Source organism: Carettochelys insculpta, chromosome 26, assembly GCF_033958435.1.
Source record: "Carettochelys insculpta isolate YL-2023 chromosome 26, ASM3395843v1, whole genome shotgun sequence".
NCBI classification, from domain to species: domain Eukaryota; kingdom Metazoa; phylum Chordata; order Testudines; family Carettochelyidae; genus Carettochelys; species Carettochelys insculpta.
Window position 1 is genome coordinate 16,150,494 of NC_134162.1, and position 27,803 is coordinate 16,178,296.

At 48.2% G+C, this 27,803-nt stretch overlaps 3 protein-coding genes across 10 annotated transcripts; 1 reads left to right on the forward strand and 2 right to left on the reverse strand.

The window, feature by feature from the left end:
- Positions 1–2,818: 2,818 nt before the first annotated feature.
- Positions 2,819–9,232, reverse strand: BCL2L15 (BCL2 like 15). 3 transcript variants are annotated; one of them, XM_074977711.1, is made up of 4 exons: positions 9,052–9,232; positions 5,269–5,393; positions 4,503–4,718; positions 2,819–3,851 (listed from the first exon to the last, which is right to left on the reverse strand). In XM_074977711.1, the coding sequence occupies exons 1-4, from the start codon at positions 9,182–9,184 to the stop codon at positions 3,834–3,836; spliced, it is 492 nt and encodes a 163-aa protein (XP_074833812.1). In that variant the 5' UTR covers positions 9,185–9,232; the 3' UTR covers positions 2,819–3,833. The 3 variants fall into 3 exon arrangements, with proteins under 3 accessions (XP_074833812.1, XP_074833811.1, XP_074833810.1); XM_074977710.1 differs by having other exon boundaries at positions 5,269–5,396; XM_074977709.1 differs by having other exon boundaries at positions 5,269–5,414.
- A 2,382-nt stretch (positions 9,233–11,614) lies between these two features.
- Positions 11,615–22,895, reverse strand: AP4B1 (adaptor related protein complex 4 subunit beta 1). Of its 4 annotated transcripts, XM_074977634.1 has the most exons (10): positions 22,706–22,895; positions 22,333–22,557; positions 20,256–20,386; positions 19,509–19,656; positions 18,281–18,777; positions 17,548–17,631; positions 17,163–17,266; positions 15,222–15,429; positions 13,810–14,094; positions 11,615–13,530 (listed from the first exon to the last, which is right to left on the reverse strand). In XM_074977634.1, the coding sequence occupies exons 1-10, from the start codon at positions 22,816–22,818 to the stop codon at positions 13,103–13,105; spliced, it is 2,223 nt and encodes a 740-aa protein (XP_074833735.1). In that variant the 5' UTR covers positions 22,819–22,895; the 3' UTR covers positions 11,615–13,102. The 4 variants fall into 4 exon arrangements, with proteins under 4 accessions (XP_074833735.1, XP_074833738.1, XP_074833736.1 ...); XM_074977637.1 differs by lacking the exons at positions 22,333–22,557; positions 22,706–22,895 and adding an exon at positions 21,765–21,785; XM_074977635.1 differs by lacking the exons at positions 19,509–19,656; positions 20,256–20,386.
- An 89-nt stretch (positions 22,896–22,984) lies between these two features.
- Positions 22,985–27,780, forward strand: DCLRE1B (DNA cross-link repair 1B). 3 transcript variants are annotated; one of them, XM_074977398.1, is made up of 5 exons: positions 22,985–23,155; positions 24,164–24,240; positions 25,023–25,188; positions 25,537–25,719; positions 26,184–27,780. In XM_074977398.1, exons 1-5 carry the CDS (start codon positions 22,990–22,992, stop codon positions 27,431–27,433), a joined length of 1,842 nt encoding a protein of 613 aa, XP_074833499.1. In that variant the 5' UTR covers positions 22,985–22,989; the 3' UTR covers positions 27,434–27,780. The 3 variants fall into 3 exon arrangements, with proteins under 3 accessions (XP_074833499.1, XP_074833500.1, XP_074833501.1); XM_074977399.1 differs by having other exon boundaries at positions 23,025–23,155; positions 24,019–24,240; XM_074977400.1 differs by having other exon boundaries at positions 23,026–23,155; positions 23,872–24,240.
- Positions 27,781–27,803: the final 23 nt, after the last annotated feature.

Genomic DNA, 27,803 nt, shown 5'->3' on the forward strand with positions numbered 1-27,803 from the left:
TCAAACATTTGTTGAATGGTTACATTTATTGATGAATAAAGAAGCCAAATTATTCATGGATCATGGGCACAAATCAAATCTGGAACCTACAAGGGAATCTAAGAAAATTATTTTTTCATAGTACAAGATTAAACTCCTAATGTGCCAGGGTGGTGCATTTATTTGATATTCTGTATAGAAGAGTAGGTGGCCATGCGATAATCTCAAGCACCTGACCACCTGCTGGATTCCTTACAGAGCTGTGCTGAGTGTTTGAGAGTGTAGGGTTCAAATGTGGTCTGAAAGTACACTGCGATCAAAATACCCTTTGGTTGTAAATAGTAATAAACTAAAACATTATTTTGTTTTTAAGACTTCATTTTCAGAACCTTTCAAGTGCCGCTTTCCATCATCTCACAGAGAGACCATCTGAGAGACTTGCTTGGTTTTGGTTAAGTATAATTTCCTGTCCATCACCAGCAATTTGATATTACTTACCTCTTGGCACAGGCGGATGCAGTCAGCTGGAGCTGTTATCAGTAAACATCTGGACACCTCCCACACACTGGTCACCTAAGAGGCCACACTTCTCAGCACACCATTCAGCATACAGGAAGCAATGTCTTGATGAACTCTGAATAGACTGTTGCGAGAATTGTCTAAAACAATATGCAAAATCTAGTTTCCAGTCACATTTCTAGCTGCCTCTTTTGCATGTGAGCTGCACTCTTGTGTTTTGAAAATGCATTTGTCAGACCCTATGCCCCCAAACAGGTTCATGTAGCTTGTATGTTCTTCACTTAAATTTGCTGCATTCATAAGGTTCCCAGACACAGAAATAATGCCTCTGAATACATCTGGAGTCCACCCTTCCGAGCCACACTTTCCCAGACCTAGGTCAGAGTACCTAGTCATGCTCCACTAGACATCACTGTTAAGAGTCAGAGGCAAAAGGCTCTAACTCCACCAGCCTTTTTTAAAAAAAATCCAACAGTGTGAAACTACTCCTCCCTTACTAACTAGCTAGTAAAACTTCTCCAGCTGACAAGAGCCAAACACCAACAGTGAATCTGCAGTGGCAGAAAGGAGACTAATTCAAACTGGGAATCAGATATGAGAGGACCAAATTCTCCTAAGCTTCTGAGACACCCTTCCCCCCCAAGACCACCCTGGAAAAAATTCTGCACCAACAGTGAAAATCCCAGGTGATCTCTCCAGGGACACTCAACCAACTGAGCGCCTTTGAAGGATTTCAGGGTTAGATACAGATTAGCAAAAACAAAAAGGCAAAATTGTTAGTTTTTGTGAAAATCCAGTTGAGTACTTCTACAAAACTTTTGCTTGGTTTTCTGAGTAGCAACAGATATCTCTACCCTCGAAAGAGACATTGCTGACCGATTTTAAATTTGTAAAAGCAATCCTTCTTGTAACTGTAAAGCAACAGAAGTATATGTAAAATTTTCAAGGGAAACAGCCATCTGAAAACCCAAATATGGCCACATTAAGCCCCTGGCCTGGAAACTAAGTGTACACCAGTGAAATTGATGGCATTCGCCAATTTCAGAGAAACCCCAATAGCATTCTTCTAAGAGTGACAAGGTGGATTTTTAGGTTCTTTCCAGTGATCTGGGATGAGTCAATGATGGTGGGAGAAGGTTGTTTAACAAGCTGATTTTTCACTTGACATCTTCCTGTTGACAAGCTATGGGGCACCTGCCCTGATGATCAACTAGCAGCATGGCTACTTTTCCTTTAGTTAGCTGCCCACTCTCTACCCATTCATCCTGCTGGATTTCTACTTAGGAGCTCACAAAACCCAGATCCAATTTGGAATTGAGTATTTAAGAGTTGCCCAGAGACTGCAAAGGAGGACTGGAACCTCCTTGTATTGACTACTGGACAAACAATAGGAGATGCGGTCACTGCCCTGAACAGCTTAAAGTATGAAACAATGGACAACATGCAAGGAAAGGAATGCAGTTAAATTCATATAGTTTGCAAAGATACAGTTCCATTTGCTTTTCTTACTAAAAGTAGATTGAATCACTGTGGCCATCACCCCTCAGCACAGACATCACTGACTTCATATAGGTGTCAAAGCAGAGCCTGAAGGACAGGGAAATGGCTTTACAGAGGTATTTCAAACAATTCCCCACAAATCCGTGGAGATTCCAGCTGATTTCTTAGGGTACTGCTGGTAGGGTGGAATGATCTTTCTATGACCCCCTAGTGATGATCTGGGTTGGGATATTCCAAGTTGAGTTGGCTCTCCCACAGAATCCTAAATGGCAAATAGGCCTTGTTTCACTGTCCTACTCATACAGTGAACCGATCCAACAGCATGCCAAAGAGCTCTCTGCAAACTTAAGGATGATGTGAAATCCCCTGAATTCTCATGGAATCACTGCAGCAAACCCAAGTATAACATGGCACAGGCTGAAGGCACAGATTTGGTCCAGCTGGATTTTAGTGAAGAGCACATATCCCAATTGTTCCTGTGAGAGTGGCTCATTTATTTGTTTTTAAACGAGTTCTTCCACAACAAGACTTTCTGTAATATTGTATGTGAGTGCCTCTTCTTTTTAATACTCTTAGGCTGCGTCTACACGTGCACGCTACTTCGAAGTAGCGGCAGTAACTTCGAAATAGCGCCCGTCACGTCTACACGTGTTGGGCGCTATTTCGAAGTTGAAATCGACGTTAGGCGGCGAGACGTCGAAGTCGCTAACCCCATGAGGGGATGGGAATAGCGCCCTACTTCGACGTTCAACATCGAAGTAGGGACGTGTAGACGATCCGCGTCCCGCAACATCGAAATAGCGGGGTCCTCCATGGCGGCCATCAGCTGGGGGGTTGAGAGATACTCTCTCTCCAGCCCTTGCGGGGCTCTGTGGTCACCGTGGGCAGCAGCCCTTAGCCCAGGGCTTCTGGCTGCTGCTGCTGCAGCTGGGGGTCCGTGCTGCATATACAGGGTCTGCAACTAGTTGTTGGCTCTGTGTATCTTGCACTGTTTAATGAAAGTGTGTCTGGGAGGGGCCCTTTAAGGGAGCGACTTGCTGTTGAGTCCGCCCCGTGACCCTGTCTGCAGCTGTGCCTGGCTCCCTTATTTCGATGTGTGCTACTTTGCCGTGTAGACGTTCCCTCGCTGTGACTATTTCGATGTTGGGCTGAGCAACGTCGAAGTTGAACATCGACGTTGCCAGCCCTGGAGGACGTGTAGACGTTATTCATTGAAATAGCCTATTTCGATGTCGCAACATCGAAATAAGCTATTTCGAAGTTGGGTGCACGTGTAGACGTAGCCCTAGATAGCAGGAGGTGGTTTGACTGGGTTTTCAACAACCAGAAGACAATTCCCCTAATTGTAAAAATTCATTAAGTCTTAAAGCACTAGAGAAGTAGGATGGCCAAGATTGTTCAGTGCTAGCAGAGCCCACAGATTTGAGAGCTGGAATAAATAGCATTTTTCCTGTTCAGAGTGTACTCTTTGGCTTGCTCTGACTCAGACCTTTGGCTGTTCTGTTTCCCAGCATGACAACAGAGAAGGACTTCAGCACCAAAGACGGTGGAAGAAAGTGTTGCTGTCAGTCCTCACACTTAAAAGTTGCATTTACAGCCTCTGCTGGAGAGAAACAGTCAAATTGTACAAATTATTTGTAAATAAACAAGTGCAGGAACAGGAGAACCACATCAGGTCTGGAGCAATAGTCACATGTTGAGATGTCCAGTGACTGACTTGATCAATCTTCTGGGCAAAGAGAAGTAAAAAAGAGAAGGGAAAACAATTTTCAGGAAACAGTCTAATAGTTTCCATTTCACTGCTGGGCAGGGGTGAGGTAGCATGGCCTTTTGCATCAGTTCTCAAAGTTCTCCTAAAAAAGAGAAAACGTTGAACTATGGTTAAAGGAAGTGGCAGTAAAATAGCTGGCCCAAGTGCAAGATGGGGAACCAATTCTTCTCCCAGCTTATATGCCAACCTTCCCTCTGATCCAACACGTCACTTCATTTTTCCAAGCCCCAGTTTCTCTAGCTTTAAAGGGGGAGCTCCACCCCACAAGGGGTTGAGAGAAAGTGTCTTTAAAGCCCAAAGGAACTAGAAAGTGCTAAATATGATTAGCTTTTATTCCTTAAGAACTTTTTCTAGGGCAGAAACATTACACTCCCAGGTTGCTGAGACAGGACTGACACCCTGTTGAAGACAATGGGAAGTATACTGTGTCTTTCAGTGGAACCAGGATTCCACAAACACATAAACAAAGTGGTGTTTCACATACAGAGAACACCTGAACCATGGGACTACAAGGGAAAGTAAACAGGTGCTTTTGGGGTCAATGGCAGAGCATGCCCTAGCATGGCACACCACAGGCCTGAGCAGCTAGGTTGGCTGGATTTGAACACCACCTTGGAAGTGCCACTGTATGGTGCCCTGAGAACACTGAATGACTCCCTAGTCAATACACAGCAGCAGAGGAAGAGAGCTACAGGTGCCAAACACAAAATGTCAGTAATCCATGAGCACTCACCCAGCCCCCATGGGTCTGGATGTATCCTCTCACTTCACGGTTCCCATTAATCAGCTCCGCAAGCCTGAGCTGCCTGACCACATCTGGAACTTTCTGGGCAAGGTATGCTAACAATTTCACAGACACTGCCAGAAAAGCTCTCTCATAGCCCAGCTCAGGATTTCGGCTGCTCCAGCTCTTGCTGAGAGAATCCACCAGGGCTCCAAATTCCTCCACCTGGAAACAAGAAGAGGAGGCTTTATAAAATGCCACCATTAAAATAAGTCATGGTTAAAGCCCCACAGGGTACCCAGGTCTGACTTGCTCTGCTCTGTGATTGAGGCCAGTGCCCTCTAATGTTGCTTGGCACCTCTAGCTCAAACTGTAAGGTCTTCAGGCAGTGACTATATGTACTGTGTGTTTGTACAGTGCTACTGTACTTCACACAATGTTGCCAAGGGAGAAGGAGGGACAGTTTCTAATTTAACTACAGCTGCAAAGAGCTTTGAGGAGATGTGCATGAGCATTCATATTGAAACTGGGCCAAAGTGAGTTCCAACCTCAGACCAGGCTTATGCCTGGTCAGTTAACATAGATTTGGGGCTATTCAGATAGTTCCCCTTCTTTGTTCCTCTTCCCTTATCATGAGAGAGCAGCTCCTCCACATCAAGACAAAAAGACACTCACGTAACAGCACCTCATTTAAGAAAAAAGAGGTATGAGGTTTTACAATATATTTTAGGAAAGGGGTATGCCCTGGCCTGAAAAAGCAGTGCTTGGTCATTACCTTTCCCTTAGCTACCCCAACAATGGTGCACTGAGCAGGCTGCTCCAGGTCCTCATTATATTGGTCTCCCAGTCTCCGCAGACGACTGGCAATAATAGCTGGATCAAAGGTACTTGAAGCATTTGCTGCTGCAGAAAATGGAAATTCTAAGATGACGAGAAAAAAGGGAGGCAGTCTGCAGGTAAAGTGAGTGAGGTGAAAAATGCGTTTCAGATATAATATTTTAAACAACTGTATTACGTAAACCGTGTCAAAAGAATGAGAAGTCAGGCACTCAGGAAATGCCAGAGTTAAGATTTCCCATGCAACCTTTATTTGGACTCCTTGTGCACATGCATTATAGAAGGAGCTTCAGTTATATCATCATATATTATCTAAAGTTCCGAATTAAAAAATCCAGACGACTAAAAACCAGAGTCTATCGTGTGAACCTACACTGAGGCTGCATTTGGGTCCTCAGCAGAGTTCAGTTCCACAGCACAGACTTCCACTACTCGAGTTAGCAACATCACTGGTAACAGAACTAGGCTGACTATGAAGATCAGGCAACAGATAGAATCATAGAAGAGTAGGACTGGAATGGACCTCGAGAGGCCATCGAGTCCAGCCCCTTGCCCTCATGGCAGGACCAAGCACTTTCTAGACCATCCCTGAAAGCCATCTATCTAACCTCTTCTTAAATAGCTCCAGTGATGGAGATTATACCACCTCCCTTGGCAATTCCTTCCAGTGTTTGATCACCCTGACAGTTAGGAACTTTTTCCTAATATCCAACCTGAACCTCCCCTGCTGCAATTTCAGTCCATTGCCTCTTGCTCTATCCTCAGAGGCAAGGAAGAGCAAGTTCCCTCCCTCTGCCTTATGAAACCCTTTTAGATACCTGAAAACTGCTCTGATGTCCCCCCTCAATCTTCTCTTTTCCAAACTAAACAAGCCCAATTCTTTCAGCCTTTCTTCATAGGTCATGTTCTCTAGACCTTTGATCATTCTCGTCGCTCTCCTCTGGACCCTCTCCAATTTCTCCACATCCTTCCTGAACTGCGGTGCCCAGAACTGGACACAATACTCTAGCTGAGGCCTAACCAGCGCAGAGTAGAGTGGGAGAATGACTTCTCGTGTCTTGTTCACAACACACCTGTTAATGCATCCTAGAATCACGTTTGCCTTTTTTGCAACAGCATCACACTGTTGACTCATATGAGGCAGTTTGCCAAGGGTGTTACATAGCTGTTTGCTAACAGAGCAACACAGACAACTCCTGGATTCAAATCCAGATTCTGGAGGAAACTGTATCTAATAGTGAGACTCTTCTGTCCTTGCCCCCAGCCTTCCGCAAGCTTGATCCTTTCTGTCCCCGTCCCTCCATCTGACATGGCCTATGACTTCATGTTCCAGTTCCCTACCTTTATCAGACCCTGTTCTGAGACTATCCTGCCAACTTTCCCCAGTGCCCAGTCCATTAGTTCCTCTTTCTCCATGCTACCTTGCAGCCAGGTTCGGGGGGGCGGGGGGTGGCGGGGAATGAGAACTAGCAAGAGATTCGCTGTAGAGCCCTGCACAAGCAGAAAATTTGTATCCACATCAGGTTGGACATTAGGAAAAAGTTCCTAACTGTCAGGGTGGTCAAGTACTGGAATAAGTTGCCAAGGGAGGTTGTGGAATCTCCCTCGCTGGAGATATTTAAGAACAGATTAGATAGATGTCTATCAGCGATGGTGTAGATAGTGGTCGGTCCTGCCGTCGGGGCAGGGGACTGGACTCGATGGCCTCTCGAGGCCCCTTCCGGTCGTAGTGTTCTATGATTCTATGATCTGTATCTCCAAAAATGAGCCACAGATATGTGCATTAACATTCCCAGGTGAGGATACCCACAGATATAAAGCAGTTATTTGCACATTTGCAAGGCTGCACTTCTGTTTTGGTGTCCAGTTACCCGAGCAGCCTCCATCAGCTGGGAGCAGCATTTGCCAAGGGAGTCCTGCTTATTCCCTGTATTTCCAGGCTAGAGTGTGCTCAGGAGAGGCAAAATCTTCAGCAAATTCACCTGTCAAACTAAGTTTCTAATATGTACAAACAATAATTTTTCAAAGATTTACTAATTTGGCCAGTTTGGGCTTTTCCCACAGAAATGATATAATTTTGACACAAATGTGCAATCTGCTCAAGTTTCAAATTCCTGCTCCAGTGCAGTAGAATCGTTTTTAAAATTAAAGATGGAGCAAAACATGCTTTTTCCTAAACGCATTCTAAGAAATGACAATTATCCTTCCTGGAAATTTGCCAAAACAATTCAGCTGGAGGCAAACACCAGCCCTGAGAATTTAAAGTATGCCAAAGTGTAAGCCATGGAAGACAACACGTTGGGCAACTTTCTCACAGTTGCCAACTCCCCACCCATATCTGGGTAAGTCCTAGTTGCCCTTCCGTATTACGTTGCTAATTTGCGATCTCAGTCTAAATATTTGGATATTTCAATACTTAGGAGCTCACACCCCTTCGTGGAACTCTCATTTAACACCTTCTTCCAAACACTAGATTTTACAGACTCAAGAAAACTTAAATTTGAGATGCAGCCATACACATGGTTGTTTTCACAGCACTCTAGTCACTGGAAAGAGACTTGTACATGACCCATTAGTCCAGCGAAAGCCCAGCACAAGGAACAGGTGGATGGGAGACACACTCTTGGCCAAACTTTCCTTTCTTCCTTCAGTTCGCTCCTCCGAGCAGGCTTGCATGAAGCTTTTGAGGAATGAATGCTGCTTGACGCTTATAGTAGGATGTTAAAGGTTAACTGGTAAGTTTCATCCTAAATGGATGAGGCTTACTGGCAATGGTTAACTGGAATGGGCTAGAGCATCCCCCTGCCTGCCATAGGTGGGCTAGGGGTAGGGGTTTGTTCTAGCCCCTCTAGGCCCCCACAGGCAAGGGTGCCTCTCACCTGCAGCAGCACCACTGGCAGGGACACTCCAGCCAAGCCAGAGCAGCCCCAGTTCCCAACACATGCCGCAGGCAGGGCACTCCACCCTGATCACAGCAGCTCCTGTCCATGGCAGCGGGACTGCTCCAGGCTGAAGTGGCCTCCCCAGCCACATACACCAACCCATTTTATCAGTTAACTCGTTTAACCCAGCATTTAACTGGTTACCCAAATGCGATTTTACATCTCTAGCTTACAGCAGCTCCCACTTCCACCCACTCCCAGCAACTGTACAGGATCTTTTAGCTGCTTTTGAACTAGAGCGTGCACTCCCCAGGACAGACCATATTCTCATTTGTTAAGCACCAAGGACAGTGTTGGTACTTGATAAGTTAAGAATTAGGTTTGTTGGTTACAAGAACCAGGACCAGTTATGCTTTTTCCTCCCATCACTATTAAGACAAGTTACTTTTCACTCTCAAATACCTGTCATTTGAGAGCAAAAATCCAAGTTGCTCTACCGGCTATTTACATATATATTTAATCCTCACACTCGTGATATAGCCTGGGGTTTTCAGTGATGGATAGATTCACATCACATTTCAATGGAAAGATCATTCTTTGCAGTAACACAGTTCTCCATACCCCACATGAGGGAAATGGTTTATCACAGATGAGGGAAAAGCAACACTACTCTCCTTGCATTTCCCGGGAGACTCATGGAGCTACTGACCCATACCAGCCTGTATTGCAGCCCCCATCTCTATCCATTCCAGGAAGACCCCAAAAGGACATTTACCTAGAATTTTCAGCCAAGAAAGCCTCCTGCCTCCCTCCAGGGCTTTGGTTCCCGGTGAACTTACCTGCACATGACGCAGCAGTAGAGTCTGTCTCCAGAGTGCGGAAAGCAGGACTTCCATCTTCCCCTAAGATATCAGAGAGAAGTGCCTCCACAATGCACTCGGTTTGCTCCTCAAAATTCCTAGGGCTCTTCATTTTAATATGTCTCTCCCTTGAATTACATGAAGTTCATACAGAAACCAAGCTGCCCCTGCAGCTATTCCTCTTCCTGAAAGGACTGAGTCTACAACTGTAGAAACTTCCTTCCTTCCTGGTCAGCTCAGCATCTGTCACTCCCTCTCCAGGGTAAGTGACTGAAGGAGACTCCTCCTCCACAGAGCTGGGTAAAGTCCTGACAGGCTATTTCATCCCTCAGTCTTGCTCCTCTGCACATGGGTGTGGCCAAGTTCTATAATAAGCATTTACTGTAAAAATACACAGCTTCCCAGATGAAGTTTCTCATAAAGTTCATCATTCCCCAAGGTAAGCCTCGGCTAAGGCAAGTCTAGGATTCAAAGGTCAGGTCCACACAGGAAGCGAACCCAGGTTACAGATCACTGTGTAAACGTGAGGTGTTATTGACAGTGTATCAGGGTGTTTTTGCTGATTACTGCATAGTGCAAATAGGCTCCCATCATCCATAACAACTGGGGCGCGATTAAGTGAGCTCAACTCACATGAAAGGTCCCACCAGCTGGTGGTAAGAGACACCCAGCTACAGTCTGTGCTTAATCCCAGCTGCAGCCAGAGCAGGCAGCTTTATCAGAGGCGTTACTACAGGCTTCGTAGCAAATTCTGCACTGCTTCTCCCAAGCCCCCAATGTAGCAAGAGCAGACACTCAGCAGCCCAAGACGGAGTTAATGTCTGTGGGAGAAAGGAGCCATTCCCTAAGTATGGGAGCAACAGGATGGACGCTGAAGGTACATTTACACTGCACACAGAAGTCAAAAGCCATGGCAGTGTGCCTCAGAGCCCAAGCAAGCTGACAGCCTTAGAGCGAAAAATAGCTGTGTCAACATTCCCAGTTGTGCCAACACCTGAGCTTTGAAACCCAAATGGAGGGCCCCCGCCTGGGTGGGGCACTTCTGCAATACTCTTTTTTTGCCCTTTGCATGAGCCTGTGTCAGTTTCCAGGCCTCTGCAACTTGGTTACATGGGATCTGATTGGGGAAATGGAGGGCAATATAGACATACCCCCAAAGGGAGTTGCTCCAGTCCACCTCTGTGTCACTAACCATCCCACAGCGGAGCCTGGAGGACAGCTGGTCTCTGTCAAGAGGAGGGAACAGGAAACTGTTGCAAGCAGTGTAAGTGCAGCAGTAAGCAAGAATCTCCTGATGTAGAATAAAGGGGGAACCAAATACGCATAAAGGAAGAGTTAGGAGTGGCCTCTAAAACACGGACAGTTGATTTGAACTTGTAGACTTTATTTCAGGACTTTGAAGTTAATAAATCCAGCCACTCAGGAGCAGTGGCTGAACAAAAACCTGTATGGAGTGTAGCATGGAGCCCCACAGAGAAACACTAAGGCCATGTCTACACTAGCCCAAATCTTCAAAATGGCCATTTCGAAGATTACTAATGAGGTGCAGAAATACATATTCAGCACCTCATTAGCATGCCAGCAGCCATGGCTCTTCAAAATCGCTGCTTTTCGTTGCTGTGCGGCTCTTCCAAACTGGGCTCCTTTTCCAAAGGACCCCACCAACTTTGAAATCCCCTTACTCCTATCTGCTGGCCAATGCATGACCATTTCGAACATTTGGCCTAGTGTAGACGAAGCCTAAGAGTATGTCTACGCTGCTCACTTTATATAGCAGCTCATAAAGGAAGCAGGGAGAGGAAAGGGAGACTGGGTAGGAGTGGGTGACCCCCATTAGGGGAAGACGTGATGGAGAGAGAGACCAGGTCAGGGTTTCACCGCTTCTGTGGCTACTGTCTGAAGTCCAGAAGGATTTCCTTTCAGTTCCACTGAAGGAGAAACACTGCACTCCCCTCCGCACTCCTCTCCGGCTTACACTGAACTTCCACTCCCCTGCAACTCCCAGTTTCTCTGCACTTCCTTCTCCCCTGCTTCAGACTCTTATTCCCTTTACTGCAACGCAGTCCCCATTGCATCACCCCCTGGCCCCTTGAGGCCTGCAATGCACCCCCCATTCCACTGCCCCCACAGGCCCCTTGAGGCTTACACTGCACTCACCCCCACATCCCCTCCCTATATTATTGTGCCTTGCACTCCTCTGCCCCCCCGCAGCTCTCTACCTGCAGCTGCCCAGGCAGATGCTGAGGTGGGCAGGGCAAATGCCAATCCCATTACTGGGCAGGCCGCACTTAGATGTTTTATCATCATCTAGTCAAATTCCAGAAAAAAAACAAGAGGGTGGGGGGAGGGAGGAGCGGAAATCAGTCTGGTCACATGCGTCCCTTTGGCCGCAAATTTGACATGGCCGAATTAGAGACTTCGCTGGCAAGAACTGCCTGAGTCAGAAACTTGTTATTTTCAAGCTTCACAAAAATTTATTATTTGCATCAAGGCAACAGTTGAGCACACTTAATTCAGTTCCAATAACAATCACACTAGGTAATTAGGCCACCATTGTAATTCTGTGCTTTATTCAAATAGATCAGAGAGACAAAAAGGCAAAAAACCCAAGACAGGTGTTAAGTGAAAGGAAGCCTAGACACGAGGTAGTCAAGTTCAACTGTGAGAAATGCACAAAGATAAACAAGTAGTACACATAATATACCTAAGTGTGTCTGGCTTCCCTTGTTCAAAGGGAGGGGGAAAAAGCCGAACAGAAACACAAGGCTATATGTGACAAATATCTAGAAGTGACAAGCTGCCCCACAAGGATCTAGTGGGGAATTAATAACTGAGCAATGAAAGGGGGCACATAAATAAAAAGTGAATGAAAGCTGCAGCAATAAGATCAGGATATGGATATATCACACCGTTGGACAGAGCCCTAGCAGGATTTTATGAGCAAAGGGGCCAAATGTTGCTTAGCTTAAGAAGCTTTACATAACAGTCCTAGTTAAGTCTGGGCAGAAGTTGGTTTAAACAAAGTAAATAATCCTCTTGTGAAGATTACAAGTTAACTGTGCCCAGCTGCAGTGGTGCAAACATTAGCATAAGCAGTGAAGAGTCATCTGGCCTAGTGATCTAGTCTAGTCAGGTTATGCCTTATTAATTCAAGCCCACTGTAGCTTTAGGATTACTCATTCTCAAGGGCTTCTAGTTCCATCACCACACCATCTAAAAGCTGAGATAAGAATTCATGACAAATCTTTCAGCTATAAAATGAGTAAATTTATTTCTAACACACACCCTTCCTAAATTCAAATCCCTCTAAACCAAGCTGCTCTAACCCTGAAGGGAAGCTCCCCACAGACCTGCACTCACTGATGGAAAGGTTAGATCCCTTGAGAAGGGAACCAAGGCGAGCACTGGAAGACTCTCCTGGAAACACTACCAAGGAGTTATTCTGTCCTATCGCTTCCTCATGCTGACAGACGTGGGATGCAAACTCCAGGATCAAGTTCTCAGAAATGCTCTTTAACTGGTTAACGAGATTTATGTCTAAGCCTGGGGCTGTGTCCACTCCAACCAGTTTGTTTGCTTCTGGTTCCAAGTAAGTCTTACTTAGACTTACACTTCCTATTTGGCTCACTCCATTCCCCGTCCTCTCAAGAAATCTGACTCCAATATTTAATCTCTTATACTCATGTAACCAGCACTGGGGCTGCTCCTGCTACAGTGACCACATCAGATGTGTCAGACTGATGACCCATCCCCAGTCTCTGGAGTTGCAAGGATTTTTTCATCTTCCCACCCTCATTATAATGCAGTAAATACATAGAGCAACTGGTTACACTCCCATTATATATGCTGCTCCTGGCCCACACACTGTTCCCACTGCCACTAATAACAGCTCTAAAGCAAATCAGAGGCTGTCTAAACTGCTTATAAAAATGTAGAAAAAAGCAATTTAACTTCAGTAATACCACACTGAACCTTAGACAAGATCTTTCCTGTGCCCAAGTGAATCTGCTCTGAGCAGGGCTTAGAGGAATCAGGATTTCAGCCCTAGGATTGTCGCCATTACAGTTCTTAACACCGAGATAAAGAGCTGAAGCGCCTCAGTCTTCTCCTCGCTCTGCTTCACTGAAACCTGCATCTCTGAGCTCTCAGTCTCAAGCAGCAGCTCTGCGAGGAAGAGACAGCCAGACTTGTCCTGAGCACTCACATAGGCTTTCCACGGCTGGGCACCAGATTTGCTCATAGCAATTGTCTGGATGTGGACAACCTCAAGTGCAGTCTGTATGGTGTCTGGGTGAGCAGCTCCATGCCAGGGCAGAGCCTGCTGGCAGTTCACATCCAGACTTAGCCATGTCTTCTCAAACTGCTCTGCAGTCAGGTTCGCCTTGGGGATTAAAGTCAAACCACCTGCATCAGAATGAACCTGGAGAACTTCATTATTCCCTTCCAAAATCGGGGACTCTGAAATCAAATATGGGAACAATGTGAGAAATGGCATCAGACAACACTGCACACAGTCACATCAAGAGTCTGGGGAATCTCTCAGCAACACAAACCGGGGAAATGTAATGCATCTAATATTCCACCAGGGTGAATAGACTGGACAGCCAGTCAAACGCTCAGGCCCCAGCAACAGCCTTTTGTACTCAAGATTTCATTATCGAAACCTAGAATCCCCCTAGTGGGTCACACAAAACATTTAACAGTGAAAGGTAGTTTTCTAGCTGAACATGTGACTACCTGTTCCTGCAGTCATGGGAGCAGCGAAGAGAAAGCTGCCGCAGTGAGGCTCTGTTGCCAGGTTAGCAGTGATGGCAGCCCAGCTTACTTTCCCATATACAGGCACCAGAGTGTTAAACTCTGAAGCCCATTTGTTCACAGGTCGATCAGCCTGATCCACCAGCAGCCCCAGGGTGGGATCAGCCTTGGGGCTGCAGAGCACCTGCTTTGCTTCTTCCACACCAGCTTGTAAGAGATGATAGTAGAATAGCCCCCGGTCTCGTACCACCATATCAGTCTCTTCCTCTGGAAATACAAACAGATGCTCAGTGAGGGCAGGCTAGCGCTCGCAGATGAGAGACAGAGAGGTAGCTTCTGGGCGGTGTATGCCGTATTCTGGGGGCCACCCAGTCCCTCTACCGCTTTGCGGATCTGGGGACAAGCAGCAGCAGGAAGGTGGTAAGCACAGCAAGACGAAGGGCACGTACCGCACAGTGGCCAAGACTTTGTTCACATATAAGTGAAGCTGTGAGGAAGAGGCAGACCCTGCTTCCAGAATTTGGCAAGAACAGGGCAGATAGTGCAGAAACACTTATATCTGAGAGTTACTAGGCATATACCACAAACACTTTCCAGGGGGATGATAACGGAACACCTCATTAAGAAACATCTTGGTGTGAATATACTTCCCACAGATAACGAGGGACATGCTGAAGTAGGTTCAAGACACGTTCTAAAACAGTGATATCCAATAGAAATTCAACTATCACCACACTTATGGTTGTCATCTTTCTATATTTGCCACAGCCCCCCTGCTCCCACTCTAACTGAACACCTTCCCCCAGAGACAGGTACTCCCAGCCCCTCCATGCTAAATGCTCGAGAGCCATATTCTCCACAATATGGTGTCCTATTCACCACATGTGGTGAGTGACAACCGTGTTGGACCCTGCTGTTCTAAAATGACAGGATGATGGATAGCAATGCTAGGCTCGAACCACCCCATACAAGGCAGTGAGCGGTACCTAAGTACATCAGAGTGGCACCGTGATATATCGGGGTTATGGTAACTTGTTTGGATCAGCGTATAAGAATGTATCCTAACAGGGTTGTCCTTGTCTGGCCTAGGCAGGCAGTGGAAAGTCCTGCCGCTAACTTCTGATCACAGTAAACAAAGGAGCAAGCACAAAGAGGAAGATGGGAAGAGGGCTAGATTGTGCATTCTGCATTTTTCTCTACCTAAAAGGATGTCAAGAACAATTTTAAAACTTGTCAAGATCTTTGATGAGGACTTTCTGCCACAAAATTCTCTGTCACTGCAGTGTGCACAAGAGTCCTCAGCAGGGTCACACCCACCTGTACAGTAATACAGCAGGTGCCAAGACAAATTCACCAAAGGGCTGAGGGTGCAAGTCTCATCAAGATGTACCCACCTATGCAGTAATAGAGTAATCGCCCAAGTATGTCCTGACACTCAGCAGGACGAAACAGGAAGAGTCTGACCAAAGCTGTCAGCAACTCCATCTTCACCACCGGAAACATCTCGGATTTCACATTCTCTACGAAGTCCTCTAGCACATAGGGAGCATTGGGAACTCTCACCCCATACACTCCAAGGAGCCAGATCAATGCTTGCTTGCCCTGGGTAAACAAACACCAGAGCCAAATCACTTCATTCTGCACTTCTAGTACAATCTGTGAACCACAGACTTCTTTGACCCCAACTCACAGAGAGCAAAAGAGTACACAGGAGTATAAGGATCCCTTGGTAGGTCACTCAGAGGTACTATGCCTTGAGACAAACCTCTCCCGTCAGGAAAAGCTTATCTCCCTGACAGACCATTGCATACTGGGGGGGTCTCCTGACAAAAGTTTAACATGCTGAATCCAATGCTAAAAGAGAGTGTATGGAGACCTCAGAAGAAAGCTAACAGGGACAGCTGGAGGAAGGGGAGAAAACTATTTTGAGATAAAGATCTTGTCTGGAATAACTGGGGTGCCACAGAAACATCCCGGTATCTTTCCATCTCTGAAGACAAGTAGTCAGTAAGCCTGATGTGAAAGGGGAAGCTCAATCACCCTGGCTAAAACATTGAGCGAAGGAGTTGGAGGAAGCTATCCTGTAGGATGCAGAGCCAAAATGGCTCCTAAGACATTCCCGTCAAAGGCACATCATGTTATGTTTTTCCTTTGCATGTAACCATCTGCTTTAACACTTTTATTATCATTAGAATCTCTGCTGTTGGGTAGAAAGTCAGCTTTCACTATAACCTACGTAAGTGCTACATGTTAAACCAAGTGGAGATCCTGAGTTGAGCCTTGTAAGCCAGTGTATGCTGTCCTTTAGGGAGTGGTCAAGCTGAGGTCTGAACATTTCGTGGAACAGGACGTGAGCAGCCCAGAAGGCTGCTTGCAGGACTTGGGGGTTTGTATGTGCCTATTGCTTGGAGAGAGCAATGCCTACAGACATCTAGACAGCAATGCTTGTATTGTGGAGGACTGATGCGGCAGGCACTAACAAGACTCCTTCAACACTGAGAGCAGGAAGTAGCAAAGCACCTTATAGCCCTCAATACCCTTGAGAAGAATTACAGAACCTCTGCCTCTGGCTTATCAGGATGGCTCTCAGCTCAAGACTATTTACTGGAAAGAGGAGTAAACCAGACCAGTGTCTCCCAATATTTAAACACCAACTAACACAGAAACACCCACGATTTAATGCCAGGGAAGGATTATTGCAACAGTCTTTTACAGAGAGGTGATGGAATCATGCTGTGGCCTGGGTATGTTCCACATCCAGACTCAAACTCTAGTTCAGCTCTAACTCTTGAGCAAGTTCAGCCCACCCTGCTATATGCCTTAAATGCAGTGGTTACACCTGGGCTTAAGGGACATGGTGGGATCTCCGTTGTTCTAGCCCAAAAGGGGCTTTACAGTGCTGCTATAAGCTGCCAAATAGCAGGTGCTCACAGATTCAAAGGCCAGAGGTGCCTGGCACCCCCTTGGAGAGGCTCTTCTACAGCCTAGGAGCTTCCAGAGTTCAGATGCTCTTGAGATTCAGCCTGAATTTGACTAACAGGGAAGGGACTAAACTGAACAAAGACATGCGCTCTCATTCCACCCCAAGTAATTCTTCTCCCTCCAAGGGGCTCATGGCCTGTCCAATACTTGTTTGGCCACTCCAAGCAGAGCTGGCTCTGTTACCAGAGTTTACATGAAAGGAGAATTGTCACAGGGGGTTCAGGATGGCAGGTTCACCCTGAACTTCTTCGCATTCAGCAGCAGAACCAAGATTGCAATGAAAGCGCAGCTTACTTAACATATTCCTCCCCCTCATCTCATGCCAATCAGCTAACAGCATGAAGCCTCCGTACCTCACTGTCTTGCATGGTCTCCTCACAGCTGGGCAGAGCCTGGCACACAGCTTCTGTGCACTGGGGACACAGCCATACCAGATCACGGAAAGCCTGCACCACAGCTGCAGTGGAACAAAATATGCAGTATCTCAATAGCTTTCACCACTCACGAGAACAATTTACCACCTAGTAGGTCCAACAGATTCTGAGTGAGCCAAGTCAGCGCAACACAAGAATGCTATCTGATACACTTTTCTTCAAAGCCTCCTGGCATCCAGGTTTGTCACAGCCACATGACTCTACCAGAGCTGGATATTCTGGCCTCACCAACTGGTGAGGCTATGTCCTGAAAATGTGAAGCAAGCAAGCAAGCCCAGGAACTCGAACAGCTACAAATCCTTACCTGAAGTGATATGTTCTTGCTTAAGCCCGAGGAGTTCTGTTAGAATCCTCACACTCTGCTCTGTGTATGTCCTGGCAATGCTGCCTGATAAGACACCAAGGGGAACAAGTTAAGCTTGTGGTCAGAGAAAGACAGGTGTGCTTACACTATCTACCACAAAGTCACATTAGTGATATCCTCTTTTGTCTGAAAGCGCTTGCTAGCCTGTTGTTACAGCAGAAAAACAAATCCACCGCTCACGACACCCTGTAGTTCCCTCAGCGCACATGCGCACACGCACACACACACACACACACACACGTGAGAAAGACTTGGACATCTAAGGGAATAACCCACTTTATAAACAAATTTTAAATGCGATGTATTAGGGGCCTATAACCACCTTAACTCTACGTTTAGAGTGCTACCCAGAAATTTAGAGCCCACCCATCCAATCCACGGGTTCATTATCTTTCCCTATTTTTATGCTCAGAAATAAGATTAGCCTATTGGGTAGGTGGACACATCTTGTGCACATCAGCTTCTGTTGAAAACCCAGCCATGCTTGCTGGAAGCCTATGCCTTGCAAGCAACTTAGTGTTTCTGGAGCACCCAGACCAGGCAGAGCAATTGTGAAATACTCAGCACAGCATGGGCTGCTGTCAGGGACCTGGGCTTTTTTTCAGTGGAAAAAGGCTATGCGAGGGATTTCAGAGACAATTCCCTGTTTCTGAAACAAAAGCAGAGCTCTTACCTATAGAGAAGATGGCCGCCTGGGCGAGCTCAGCTGACACATCAGTGCAGTAACTCTTCAGCTCCTCCAGCACCTGCTGCACATTCTCATCATTCACCAGCTCACACAGCACTTCCATCTTCTGGCATTTGATATAGTGGGGCTCAGAGTAGGAACAGAAAAACTTCTTGTAATGGCTACTGAAGTTGCCAGGCAGGCTTCCCAGGATCTGGCGCACGTGACACAGGGCAGTGAAGCAGAGCTCCCGGCTCTCAGAGGTGCAGGCAGCCAGCAGGGGTCCCTTCACTCTAATTAAGACATCTGTCTGTACCTGAGGGAAGTCCTTGGCCAGCATCAGGAAGAGTTTGGTGGCTGCCATCACAACAGTGGGGCTGCTGCTCTTGAGGTACCCATCTAGTAAGCTGAGGATGTCAAACAGTTCTTCCTCACTGCGGGGTTTGTAGCGCAGCAGAAACATCAGCACCTCACTCTGTCCCCACTGGTCTAAATCAGACATTCTACAAAGAAAGTAGCACCTACAGTAAGCAGTTCACAAGAGATGCAGCATTATACAAGGATAATTCCAAAGCAGAGCCTGCAGCCATTGCACTTTGTATGGTTTCAGTACACCCAGTCATTAGCAGGTGTATATATTCAGATACCAGCAGTGTCTGTAGAGGGAGCCAATCAGTTCACATGCACATTGAAGCTAAACTCTCAGTCATTTCAAGCGCTAAACCAGAGAAACACTGAGAAGGTGCATGGCTTCAGGAAAGACAAAAGGACGCCACTCCTCTGACCAAACCAACTCACACCTGTCAGAGCAACTGACTCCATCAGACACCACCCTGGCCACGCTACACATATTGGGATGTAGCGGGATAGACAAACTAGAACAGCTGGTCCTACTCCGATGTGTCACAGCTGTGCCAGGGAAAAAACACACTCTACATAAGCTATGGTACAAACTGTGAGTCTAAATAAATCAGTATATGGCCCCAAACTGCTCCTGGGCTCTTAGAAATGCAGGTTCATTCTGTACATCACTGGAAAGGGATCCCATTTCACATGCAGTGGTGAGATTACTTGGGCACTCTCCTATAATGGGGGAGGAGCGCCTGACACTACTCAAATTTCTTTCCAAAGCCTCCTCTCAGCTCTGCCAGGCACTGAGACATCCGCTCTGCTGACATACAGGCTGCAGGGGGAGCTCACGGGTGTGAAGTTTCTGGTGTCAGAGAGAACAGACCTTTTCAGAAGGTGGTGGGCTATGGGCTTGTTGATGACAACTCCTCCTTCCCGCCTCAGAATCTCTTCTAGAGCTCTCAGGCAATTCACCACTACAATGGGATCCTGGTCACGAAGCAGACTATATAACTCATTCACCAGAACACCATCTGCAGAGACACAAAGGCACGTACACCAGAGACTCAACAGTCACTGCGTCTACTCAGGCAAAGTCAAGTCACTGTCCATGAGCAGCCTCAGAAATATGGGGACCATGTCACAGGGTCTGGGAAGGAAGACATGTTACCAGCAAACTACAAATATCCTTGACTGTCCAGGAAAAGAGCATGGCAGAGCTATGCGAACAAGCTTTCTACATCCAGTATCACTGCATGTCTTCCAGTCAGATGCTAGAAGACGCTCACACACAGCACAAAGAGAAAGCATCAGGAAAGGGACCTCCACCCCAGTGATAAAGATGATGTCTGAAAAAACTCGCCCAGTGAGAAAGCAGATATGAAAGGAGCAAAACTCATTGTGTCACATCTCAAATGTTTGAGATGCAGATTCCATTGGGGATCTGCCTTATTTACAAAGGCTGGCTGTCCCCTGCCCCACAAGATCTAAGAACCAGAGCATAGCCCAGTGAATCCAGGCCAGACAGGGTGCCATGACGCTAAATAGGGAGATCTAAATAAAGTTTATGTACATGATAAGATTCAGAAGCATAAGCCCTGGGATCAAGTTATGACCATCCTGTTCAACTTACCGACTTCTGCGTCCCCTTGGAGATTGTGCATCTTTGCACAGCCAAGAACAGCAACCCTCCTCACATAGGATGCTGCGTCTCGCAGGCCATTGAGAATAGGCTGCTGAATGTACTCCTGTATGCCAGGCATCCTATGAATAAGTATGCAACATGCTGGATTCATCCAAAATCCATGAAGAAATCCTAAGAGCTCCCCCATCTACAGCAGCCACTTTTACAAACCAAATATCGGAGGGGTAGCCATGTTAGTCTGGATCTGTAACAGCAACGAAGGGTCCTGTGGCACCTTATAGACTAACAGAAAAGTTTTGAGCATGAGCTTTCATGAGCACAGACTCACTTCATCTGATGAAGTGAGTCTGTGCTCACGAAAGCTCATGCTCCAAACTTTTCTGTTAGTCTATAAGGTGCCACAAGACCCTTCGTTACTTTTACAAACCAAGAGGTTTCCTTGCTGTTCTCTTTTGAGAATTTCCCTACAAACTGGTAACCATTAAAAGAATTATACAGCATGAAGAAAACACTCAAGGCATTTATGTCATTGTGAAGTCCTGAATCCCTCACCCTCTCTGTGTTTACAAAAGCTGGGCACTGCTATTCAGATAAATATGTTATAAAACCAATCTGGTCTGACACTGCATAACACAGACCATAGAAGGACCCTGAATTATTTTTTCTATTTGGCCCAGAGAATATCTAGAAAAACATCAAATTTTGATTTAAAATGTTGCCAGTGGAGAATCCATCACAACCTCTGGTAAATTGTCCTATTATTAATTGCTCTCAACTTTAAGAATTTGCCCCTTACTTCTAGTCTGAACTGGTCAAGCTTTAGCTTTCCAAGTACTGAAACTTGTTATATTTTTCGGCACTAAATTGACAAGCCCGTTACCAAATATTTGTTTCTAGGCGAAGTGTTTAAAATTTGTGATCAAGTCAGCCCATTTCTTTAAATAAATGCAAGGTGCTTGATGTAACAACTCTAGGACAGCAGTTTTCCACCTATTTACCATTGTGCGCAGCAACTAATACTAACTGCATGGCCCTCAGACATGTTGAAAACCACTGCTTTGAGACAGATTTCCCAAAGCTTCAGTCATTTTTGTGATCCTTCCATGAACCCTCTCATATTTATCAGCTAACAAGCAGTTCTGTAGCACCTTAACAGCTGGCAAATATTTATTAGGTAATAAACTTTTGTGGGTAACAGAGACGTGAGCATGTTAGTCTGTATTTTAACAACACAAACCAGCAGTTGTGTAGCACTTTAATTACTAACAAAATAATTTATTATGTGATGAACTTTCATGGGACAGCCCTGGATCTGAAGAAGTGGGTCTGTCCCATGAAAGCTCATCACCTAATAAATTATTTTGTTAGCCTTCGAAGTGCTACACAACTGCTGGTTTGTTTCATGAATAAAACCCACTTCCTCAGATTTAGAGTAGGCAAAAATCCAGGATTTATATAGCAGGAGATGGGAAGAAGATTAAAAAAAACAGAGGTTACCTGTCACCGATAGGACCAGTAGAAGAGGCAAATTAAGATGAGCAGCATGTATGCCATTGCTGCAAATATCAAAAGGTGGTGAAACAGCCCTTGTTACACCTAAGATAATTGATACTTATCAGCATCCTTCTTAAATGTCCAACATGGACATAGCATTCCAGTTGCATCAGTATTAAACACAGAAAGAGCATAACCTTACTACAACAGGGTTCACTCTAAGATGAGCACCTGTGCAGCTCAGGAGAGAATCACGTGTCACCCAGCTGCTTAGCACCCACAACTAGGTTTTTGTTTCTGCTGGTGGTGGTGCAGATCCACATGTACCTTGGTGCACGTGAAACAATTTATCCTGCAGGAAGATGGAAAAACCCACACATAGCTAGAAGTGTTTAGCGGGAACACTGACACACACCCTGCCACTTTCTCGGAGAGGGGGCGATCGCTAAGTCCATGACTAACAGCCAGCGGCATTCACCTAAGAAACAGAGCAGCGCTTTGCACTGCGATCCCCACGGCCAAGACCACAAAAACGGCCACGGGTCCGCTCTCTGGCCAGCAGCGGCCATACCTGAGGCTACACAAGCTGCGCAGAGCGAGGCCTCTGACCATAGGGTTGGGGTCGGAGCAGTCCTTGCACAGGGTGTTGAGCGCCAAGAGCGCCAGATCGGGCTTCAGGGCGGCGTACGAGCACATGTACCACCAGACCAGCTTCTTCTGCACGAGGTCCGCCGTGGCGCTGGCCTTCACCATCTCCATGAACAGCCCGGACACGTCCACGCCTTGGGTCATGCTCCTGCGCCCGCCAGAGCAGAGACACCCCTCAGAGCAAGCCCGCAGCGCCCCCTGCCCGCGCGAGCCCGGCGCCCCGTCCCCACACGCCGCTGCAGGGCGGTGACCCGGCCCAGCCCGCCAGAGCCGGGCGGCGAGCGCGCGGGCCCTACCGGATCACGCGCAGCAGCACGTTGCGGTAGCGCAGCCGGTCGGCCTGCGCGTGGCGGTTGGACAGAGCGCGGCGCAGCTCCGCCACGGCCTCCTCCGCTCCCCAGTAGGGCATCCCGCGGGCGCTGGGAGGGCGCTGCAGGCGCCAGCACCCCCGGGAGCTGGCGTCACCACCCGGCTCCTTTGCGAACACGCACCGGAAGTCTCACCCCGAATCGCCCGGACGTGCCCTCGCACCGCGGACGCGCATTGCATGCCGGTGCGGAGCACCGCGGTAGCACTACGCATGCGTTGCATGCCCTTCTCCCGGGCGGCGCACGGCCTGGGCCTCACCATAGCAACAGGACCCGGGCGCCTCATGGGCCTCGCTCCCGTGATGCACCGCGCGCCTGCGCAGAGCCCCAAGCTGCCGCTGCCGCTCGAGCTGTCGGCGGGAAGAAGGCGGTTGGTCGGTAAGGCGGGTCTGGGCGGGCCGCGCTTCCTCGCACGCTCCCGCCGCTCAGCCCACGTCTGTCACGTCGCTCCCGACTGCGGGCGGCGGGCGCGCGCTGCCCCCCCCCCCCCCGCCCGCGGGGAGGCTGCGGCCCGGCCGGGATTACAGCGCTGCAAGGGCGCCCGGCACCAGAGCCCATCGCAGCCCCCAGCCGCGTCCCCCTCCCGAGCCGGCGTCGCGCCGAGCCTGGGCCGGAACCGCTCTGATTTCGGGCGCTGGTGGCGGATCACGGGGGTTCCCTGCCCTGGAGCGCCGGGCCTTTAGAGTAGGGAGCCGGCTGCTGCACGGGCGGAAGGAGCGGGGCCGGGGCTTTCCCCAGCGGTCAGCCCGTGAGCCCAGGCGCTTGAAGCGAGGCACGAGGAAGAGAAACATTGTAGCCTCCGCCAGTGAGCAGACCCCGAGGTGCTGACAACACGTAACCGCCTGGTCATGAGCCCCAGTAGAGACAGCCAGGACGCGCTCACTCCACACGCTGCTGTTCACATAGGACCCCTGCTAGCGGAGCGCGGGGCTGATCCCAGCAATCCTGCTGCTGTCCCGAAGTTTCACTATATTGTGGGCTGACGGGTTGGTCCTGTCCTCTTCTGAGGGAGTGGGTCAGTCCCAACACCCGTGTGGTGCACAGCTCTGCTTCAGCTCAAGTCCTGGCTTACAGCCCCTCTGCTCTCATTTCAGCCTCATGGACAGCTGAGGTGAGGTACCTGCAGCCCTTTCTGATTCAGCCCTTTGTTCTGTGCCCTCCCCACCTCCAGTATTTCCGCTGATGCTCTAGAACCCCAGCCTTGAAAGTCTTAATGGTGAAAATGTGAATCTGCTTTGTAGTGCAGTGCTGTCTGCTAGCTAAGTGTCCGGGCCATGAATGGAGTTCTCATCCCAGGCACACCCATTGCAGTGGATTTTTGGAGCATCAGGAAAGCCAGCTATGCTCGCCTGTTCTTTCTGTCTCACATGCATTCTGACCACACAGTGGGGTTATCCAGCACTTGGAACCGGCCACTCTACTGCTCTCCCATCACAGGTCGCATCCTGCACCACCGGTTGAAGGTAGGAGCCAGCCCACAAAGCTAGACAGCAGCTCGGGGCCAAATCCAGAGCCATGGTTGAATAAGGCCAAACATTAGAAGGTTGAGAACACAATTCCTGTATTTGCTACTCAAAAGTCTGACATGAGAAAGGGGCATTTTGGGACCAGGGTTTCCTTTAATTTTTTCTATCTGTGGGTGAAATAAATTTTGATATGTGCACTAAGGCATATGGGGATGTGCCCCATCAGTAGAAACGTGCTGCTGGCTGTGGCTGCTGAGGGTGCTCCATTAGTCAGCTGGATATCGCCTGCATCTCTTCTGGGCAGTTGCCCAAGCACTCAGCTTACAGGGAGCACTGCTTGGGACCAGACTTTTGGAGGGAGTTAGGAACTGCCATTTTTTTTAATGAATGAAGAGTGAGTCAGACTGAGAAGGATCCAACATTGGACTTGCTTTTCCAGCCCCATGGGTCTGCCATGACGCTTGCTGAGAAGATAAGAACAGAGCCTGTCCTTGGGAGATGCTCTGAATGGATTGCTGTACCTGCCTCCTGGAAGAGAATGTTTTCTCCCATGGGGCTAGCCAGTGGGGCCTCTTGCCCAGGGAAAGGTAGCACATGGCAAGGAAGTTCATGGCTGAAGAGCAAAGTACAGCCCAGCACTAAGCAGTAGAGGGAATGGAGCTAGGTCCTCAGGGCAGCAGATGATCTAAATGAATGGGGAAGGAGCCCTCATCCCTGTGTTTGGGGGGGAAGTGGGTCTGATGCTGTCTCCACCTGACTGTCCCTCTGCTTATTTCCAGGTGGCAGAGCGCTGGATCTGGCCCCTGGAAGTAGGGCAGAGCCACATGGTGCCCCTTGATGAGGTTGGTAAAAAGACCATAACGGTGACCCTGATAGATGCCAACCACTGTCCTGGGTCAGTCATGTTCCTCTTTGAGGGTCCTTTTGGTGTCATCCTCTACACAGGTATGAGCCCCCAATCCATGGTCCAGAGACCCTCTAGCTGCCTTGCTCTGAGCATGCTTTGTTCTGGGTCTCTGCCAGAGCCCTGTGCTTCCATCACAGGTCACCCCCTTTCCCTTTCCTGCACATGCCAGGCCCTCTTTCTTGTGTCCCTTGGGCAGAAATAAGCCAGGATTAAATCTGCATCATTCAGATGGCCCTGGGGCTAGAGCAATCAGGCAGTGGGGCTCTGCTGTATTCCCAGACTGTCAGGCTCAGGATTGAAAGTAAGTGTGTGCCATGGCCAAGTGGTATGTGAACTACCCAGCTGGGCTCCCATGTCTGCGTATTCTGGATTTTGTCTTATGCCAGGTGATTTTCGTTACGCTCCCACCATGCTGCAGGAACCTGCTCTAAGGAACCAGAAACAAATTGACATTCTCTACTTGGACAACACCAACTGTGACCCTGTGGTCCACCTGCCCTCTCGGCAGCAGGCCACCAAACAGATCAAAGAGCTGATTAGAGCTCACCCAGATCACCAGGTCAAGATTGGTGAGTAGGCATTTGGGCTGGACTGATTGTCAAACCCTGGCAACTGACTGTACTTCTGGGGCACTGAGGGCCTGACCGGGGTGGGGGGGCGGGGAAATTTGCAATAGGAGGGGACATGAGGCAGGAGAGACAGCTTGGTGAGCCTGGGCTGTGCATTTTGACCTGCTCAGAGGACAGATGTAGTGAGCATGTCTGCTAATCAGAGAGTAGCTTTATGTATAAGCTGATGTCCTGATTGTTGACATTGCAGGGAGGAATGAATTTTCATTTCCTTTAAAGTGTGCTGCATATGTAGGGGGCTGTTTTCCTTCCCTTCCAGTGGGATTGGCAAGGGGCCTGCTTCTTCCTGTAGTCCCCATTCCACGCATTCCCAGCCTGCTAATAGTCCCAGGCACTCTTTGCTGACTTTGCAAAACATTGTTTAGGTCTTGAGTTCCTGAGCCCCCTTGTTTGCTCTTTCCCAGGTGTCTACAGCCTGGGCAAAGAGTCACTCTTGGTGGACTTGGCCTTAGAGTTTCACACCTGGATCGTGGTGAGTCCGAAGAGGCTGGAGGAGATTAAAGTGCTGGGCCTGGTGGATGTGTTCACTGCTGAGGAAGGAGCCGGTTGGATCTATGGTGTGGACGTTTCAGAAATCTCCTGGAAAGCCATGGTTAGCTGGAACCAGCAGCACCCCACCATTGCCATTCTTCCCACCAGCCGCCCACTGAAGATCACCCATCCCAGTGTTCACCTTGTACCCTACTCAGACCATTCCTCCTTTCCAGAGCTGCTGGAGTTTGTGCAGTGGCTGAAGCCCTGCTCCATAATCCCAATTGTCAAGAAAGACATTTGCCTCCCATACCTTGAGAAATACCTGAGCTCCAACCACAAGGCGTCTCTTGAGCCCAGGATTCCAGAGTCTGGGCAGAAGTTCATGCAGCTGAGAGAGAGCAGAGAGCATCAAAGACCCACAGAGCCTCTGGGAACAGGTGTCCAACAGCCAGTGCCTAAGAATAAGGACTCCTTGACAGCCCCACAGAAACCTGCTGAATGGCTGGAGAGTTTCAGGGATTCAAAGCTTGGCTGGCAGAGCTCCTCTAGGTACCCTGAGGCCCATTCCAAAGATGATTCTGTGTATTGCAGACGGGAGGGGAAGGGAATGACAGTGGAGTTACACCAGCTGCATGATGCACACAGACAGCTTTTATCAGCAGAGCCCAGCGGACAGATACCTCCCAAACCCCAGCCACTGCTGTCAAAGGACACTGGTGCCCGGAGGGCACAAAGCAGCACAGAGGGAGCACAGCCACACACAAGTCCTTTATCCTGGCATACAGGGAAGACACAGGCATCCTTATGCCAGCCTCCCCTGGAAGACTGGACGCCCTTAATGCTGGCCTCTGTGCATAAGAAGCCACATCTCCGCTTCTTCAAACAGAAGTTAACCTGCATGCAGACTGAGGAATTTTTTCACCGAGGAGCGGCTGGTGATTGTGGCAGCCGGGTCAGCTGTCCCCCCATTGCCAGCAGTCACATTGCCTATGGGCTTGCGGAAGAATATTTGCTTGCTCCAGTGAACACCCTAAAAAAATACTCTGCGGAGAGTTTTGATCGGGAGATTGAAAACTATTTCAGGAGAGAGGGGAGCCCTAGCAACCAGCAAGTGCCATGCTCGCAGCAAAGGTCTCTTAACTGTCCTGTCAGTGTGTGCCATCTGCCGGGCCTGCTCTGAGCCAGCCAACAGGAGATGGCCCAGCTTCCCTTCCATTGCCTAAGAGGAAAAGGGCAGCATTTGCAGTAGCTCCTCAATTATCTTTTTATTGGGTTGTAGAACATTTTAAAATTGTTTGTTTGTGGTGTAATTACTGGCCAGTGTTTGACTCCCAAGTACTGTCTGCAGGCCAGGGCACCATGCACTTATGCAAATACAGATCCTGCTTTTGCTGCACCTTCTGACAAAGGGAATTGGAATGAATCCTAGTTCCTGGGAGCTGAGCAGCATGGGGCCTGCCCATACATTCATACAGTTTCCTTGCCTTGTTTGGAAGGGAATCTGTTGAGAAATAAACTAAACTCTGATTTTGGTGGCCCAAGCCCATTGG

Coding starts and splice junctions, on each gene's coding strand:
- BCL2L15 (XM_074977709.1), bottom strand. CDS start 9,184: ATGAAGAGCCCTAGGAATTTTGAGGAGCAAACCGAGTGCATTGTGGAG. Junction 5,415..9,051: donor TACTGCTGCGTCATGTGCAG/GTAAGTTCACCG, acceptor TCGTCATCTTAG/AATTTCCATTTTCTGCAGCA. Junction 4,719..5,268: donor TTGGGGTAGCTAAGGGAAAG/GTAATGACCAAG, acceptor TCTTGTTTCCAG/GTGGAGGAATTTGGAGCCCT.
- AP4B1 (XM_074977634.1), bottom strand. CDS start 22,818: ATGCCCTACTGGGGAGCGGAGGAGGCCGTGGCGGAGCTGCGCCGCGCT. Junction 17,632..18,280: donor GGCGGCCATCTTCTCTATAG/GTAAGAGCTCTG, acceptor GTGTCTTATCAG/GCAGCATTGCCAGGACATAC. Junction 15,430..17,162: donor AGACCATGCAAGACAGTGAG/GTACGGAGGCTT, acceptor TTGTTTACCCAG/GGCAAGCAAGCATTGATCTG.
- DCLRE1B (XM_074977398.1), top strand. CDS start 22,990: ATGCGTTGCATGCCCTTCTCCCGGGCGGCGCACGGCCTGGGCCTCACC. Junction 25,189..25,536: donor TGGTGTCATCCTCTACACAG/GTATGAGCCCCC, acceptor GTCTTATGCCAG/GTGATTTTCGTTACGCTCCC. Junction 25,720..26,183: donor AGATCACCAGGTCAAGATTG/GTGAGTAGGCAT, acceptor GCTCTTTCCCAG/GTGTCTACAGCCTGGGCAAA.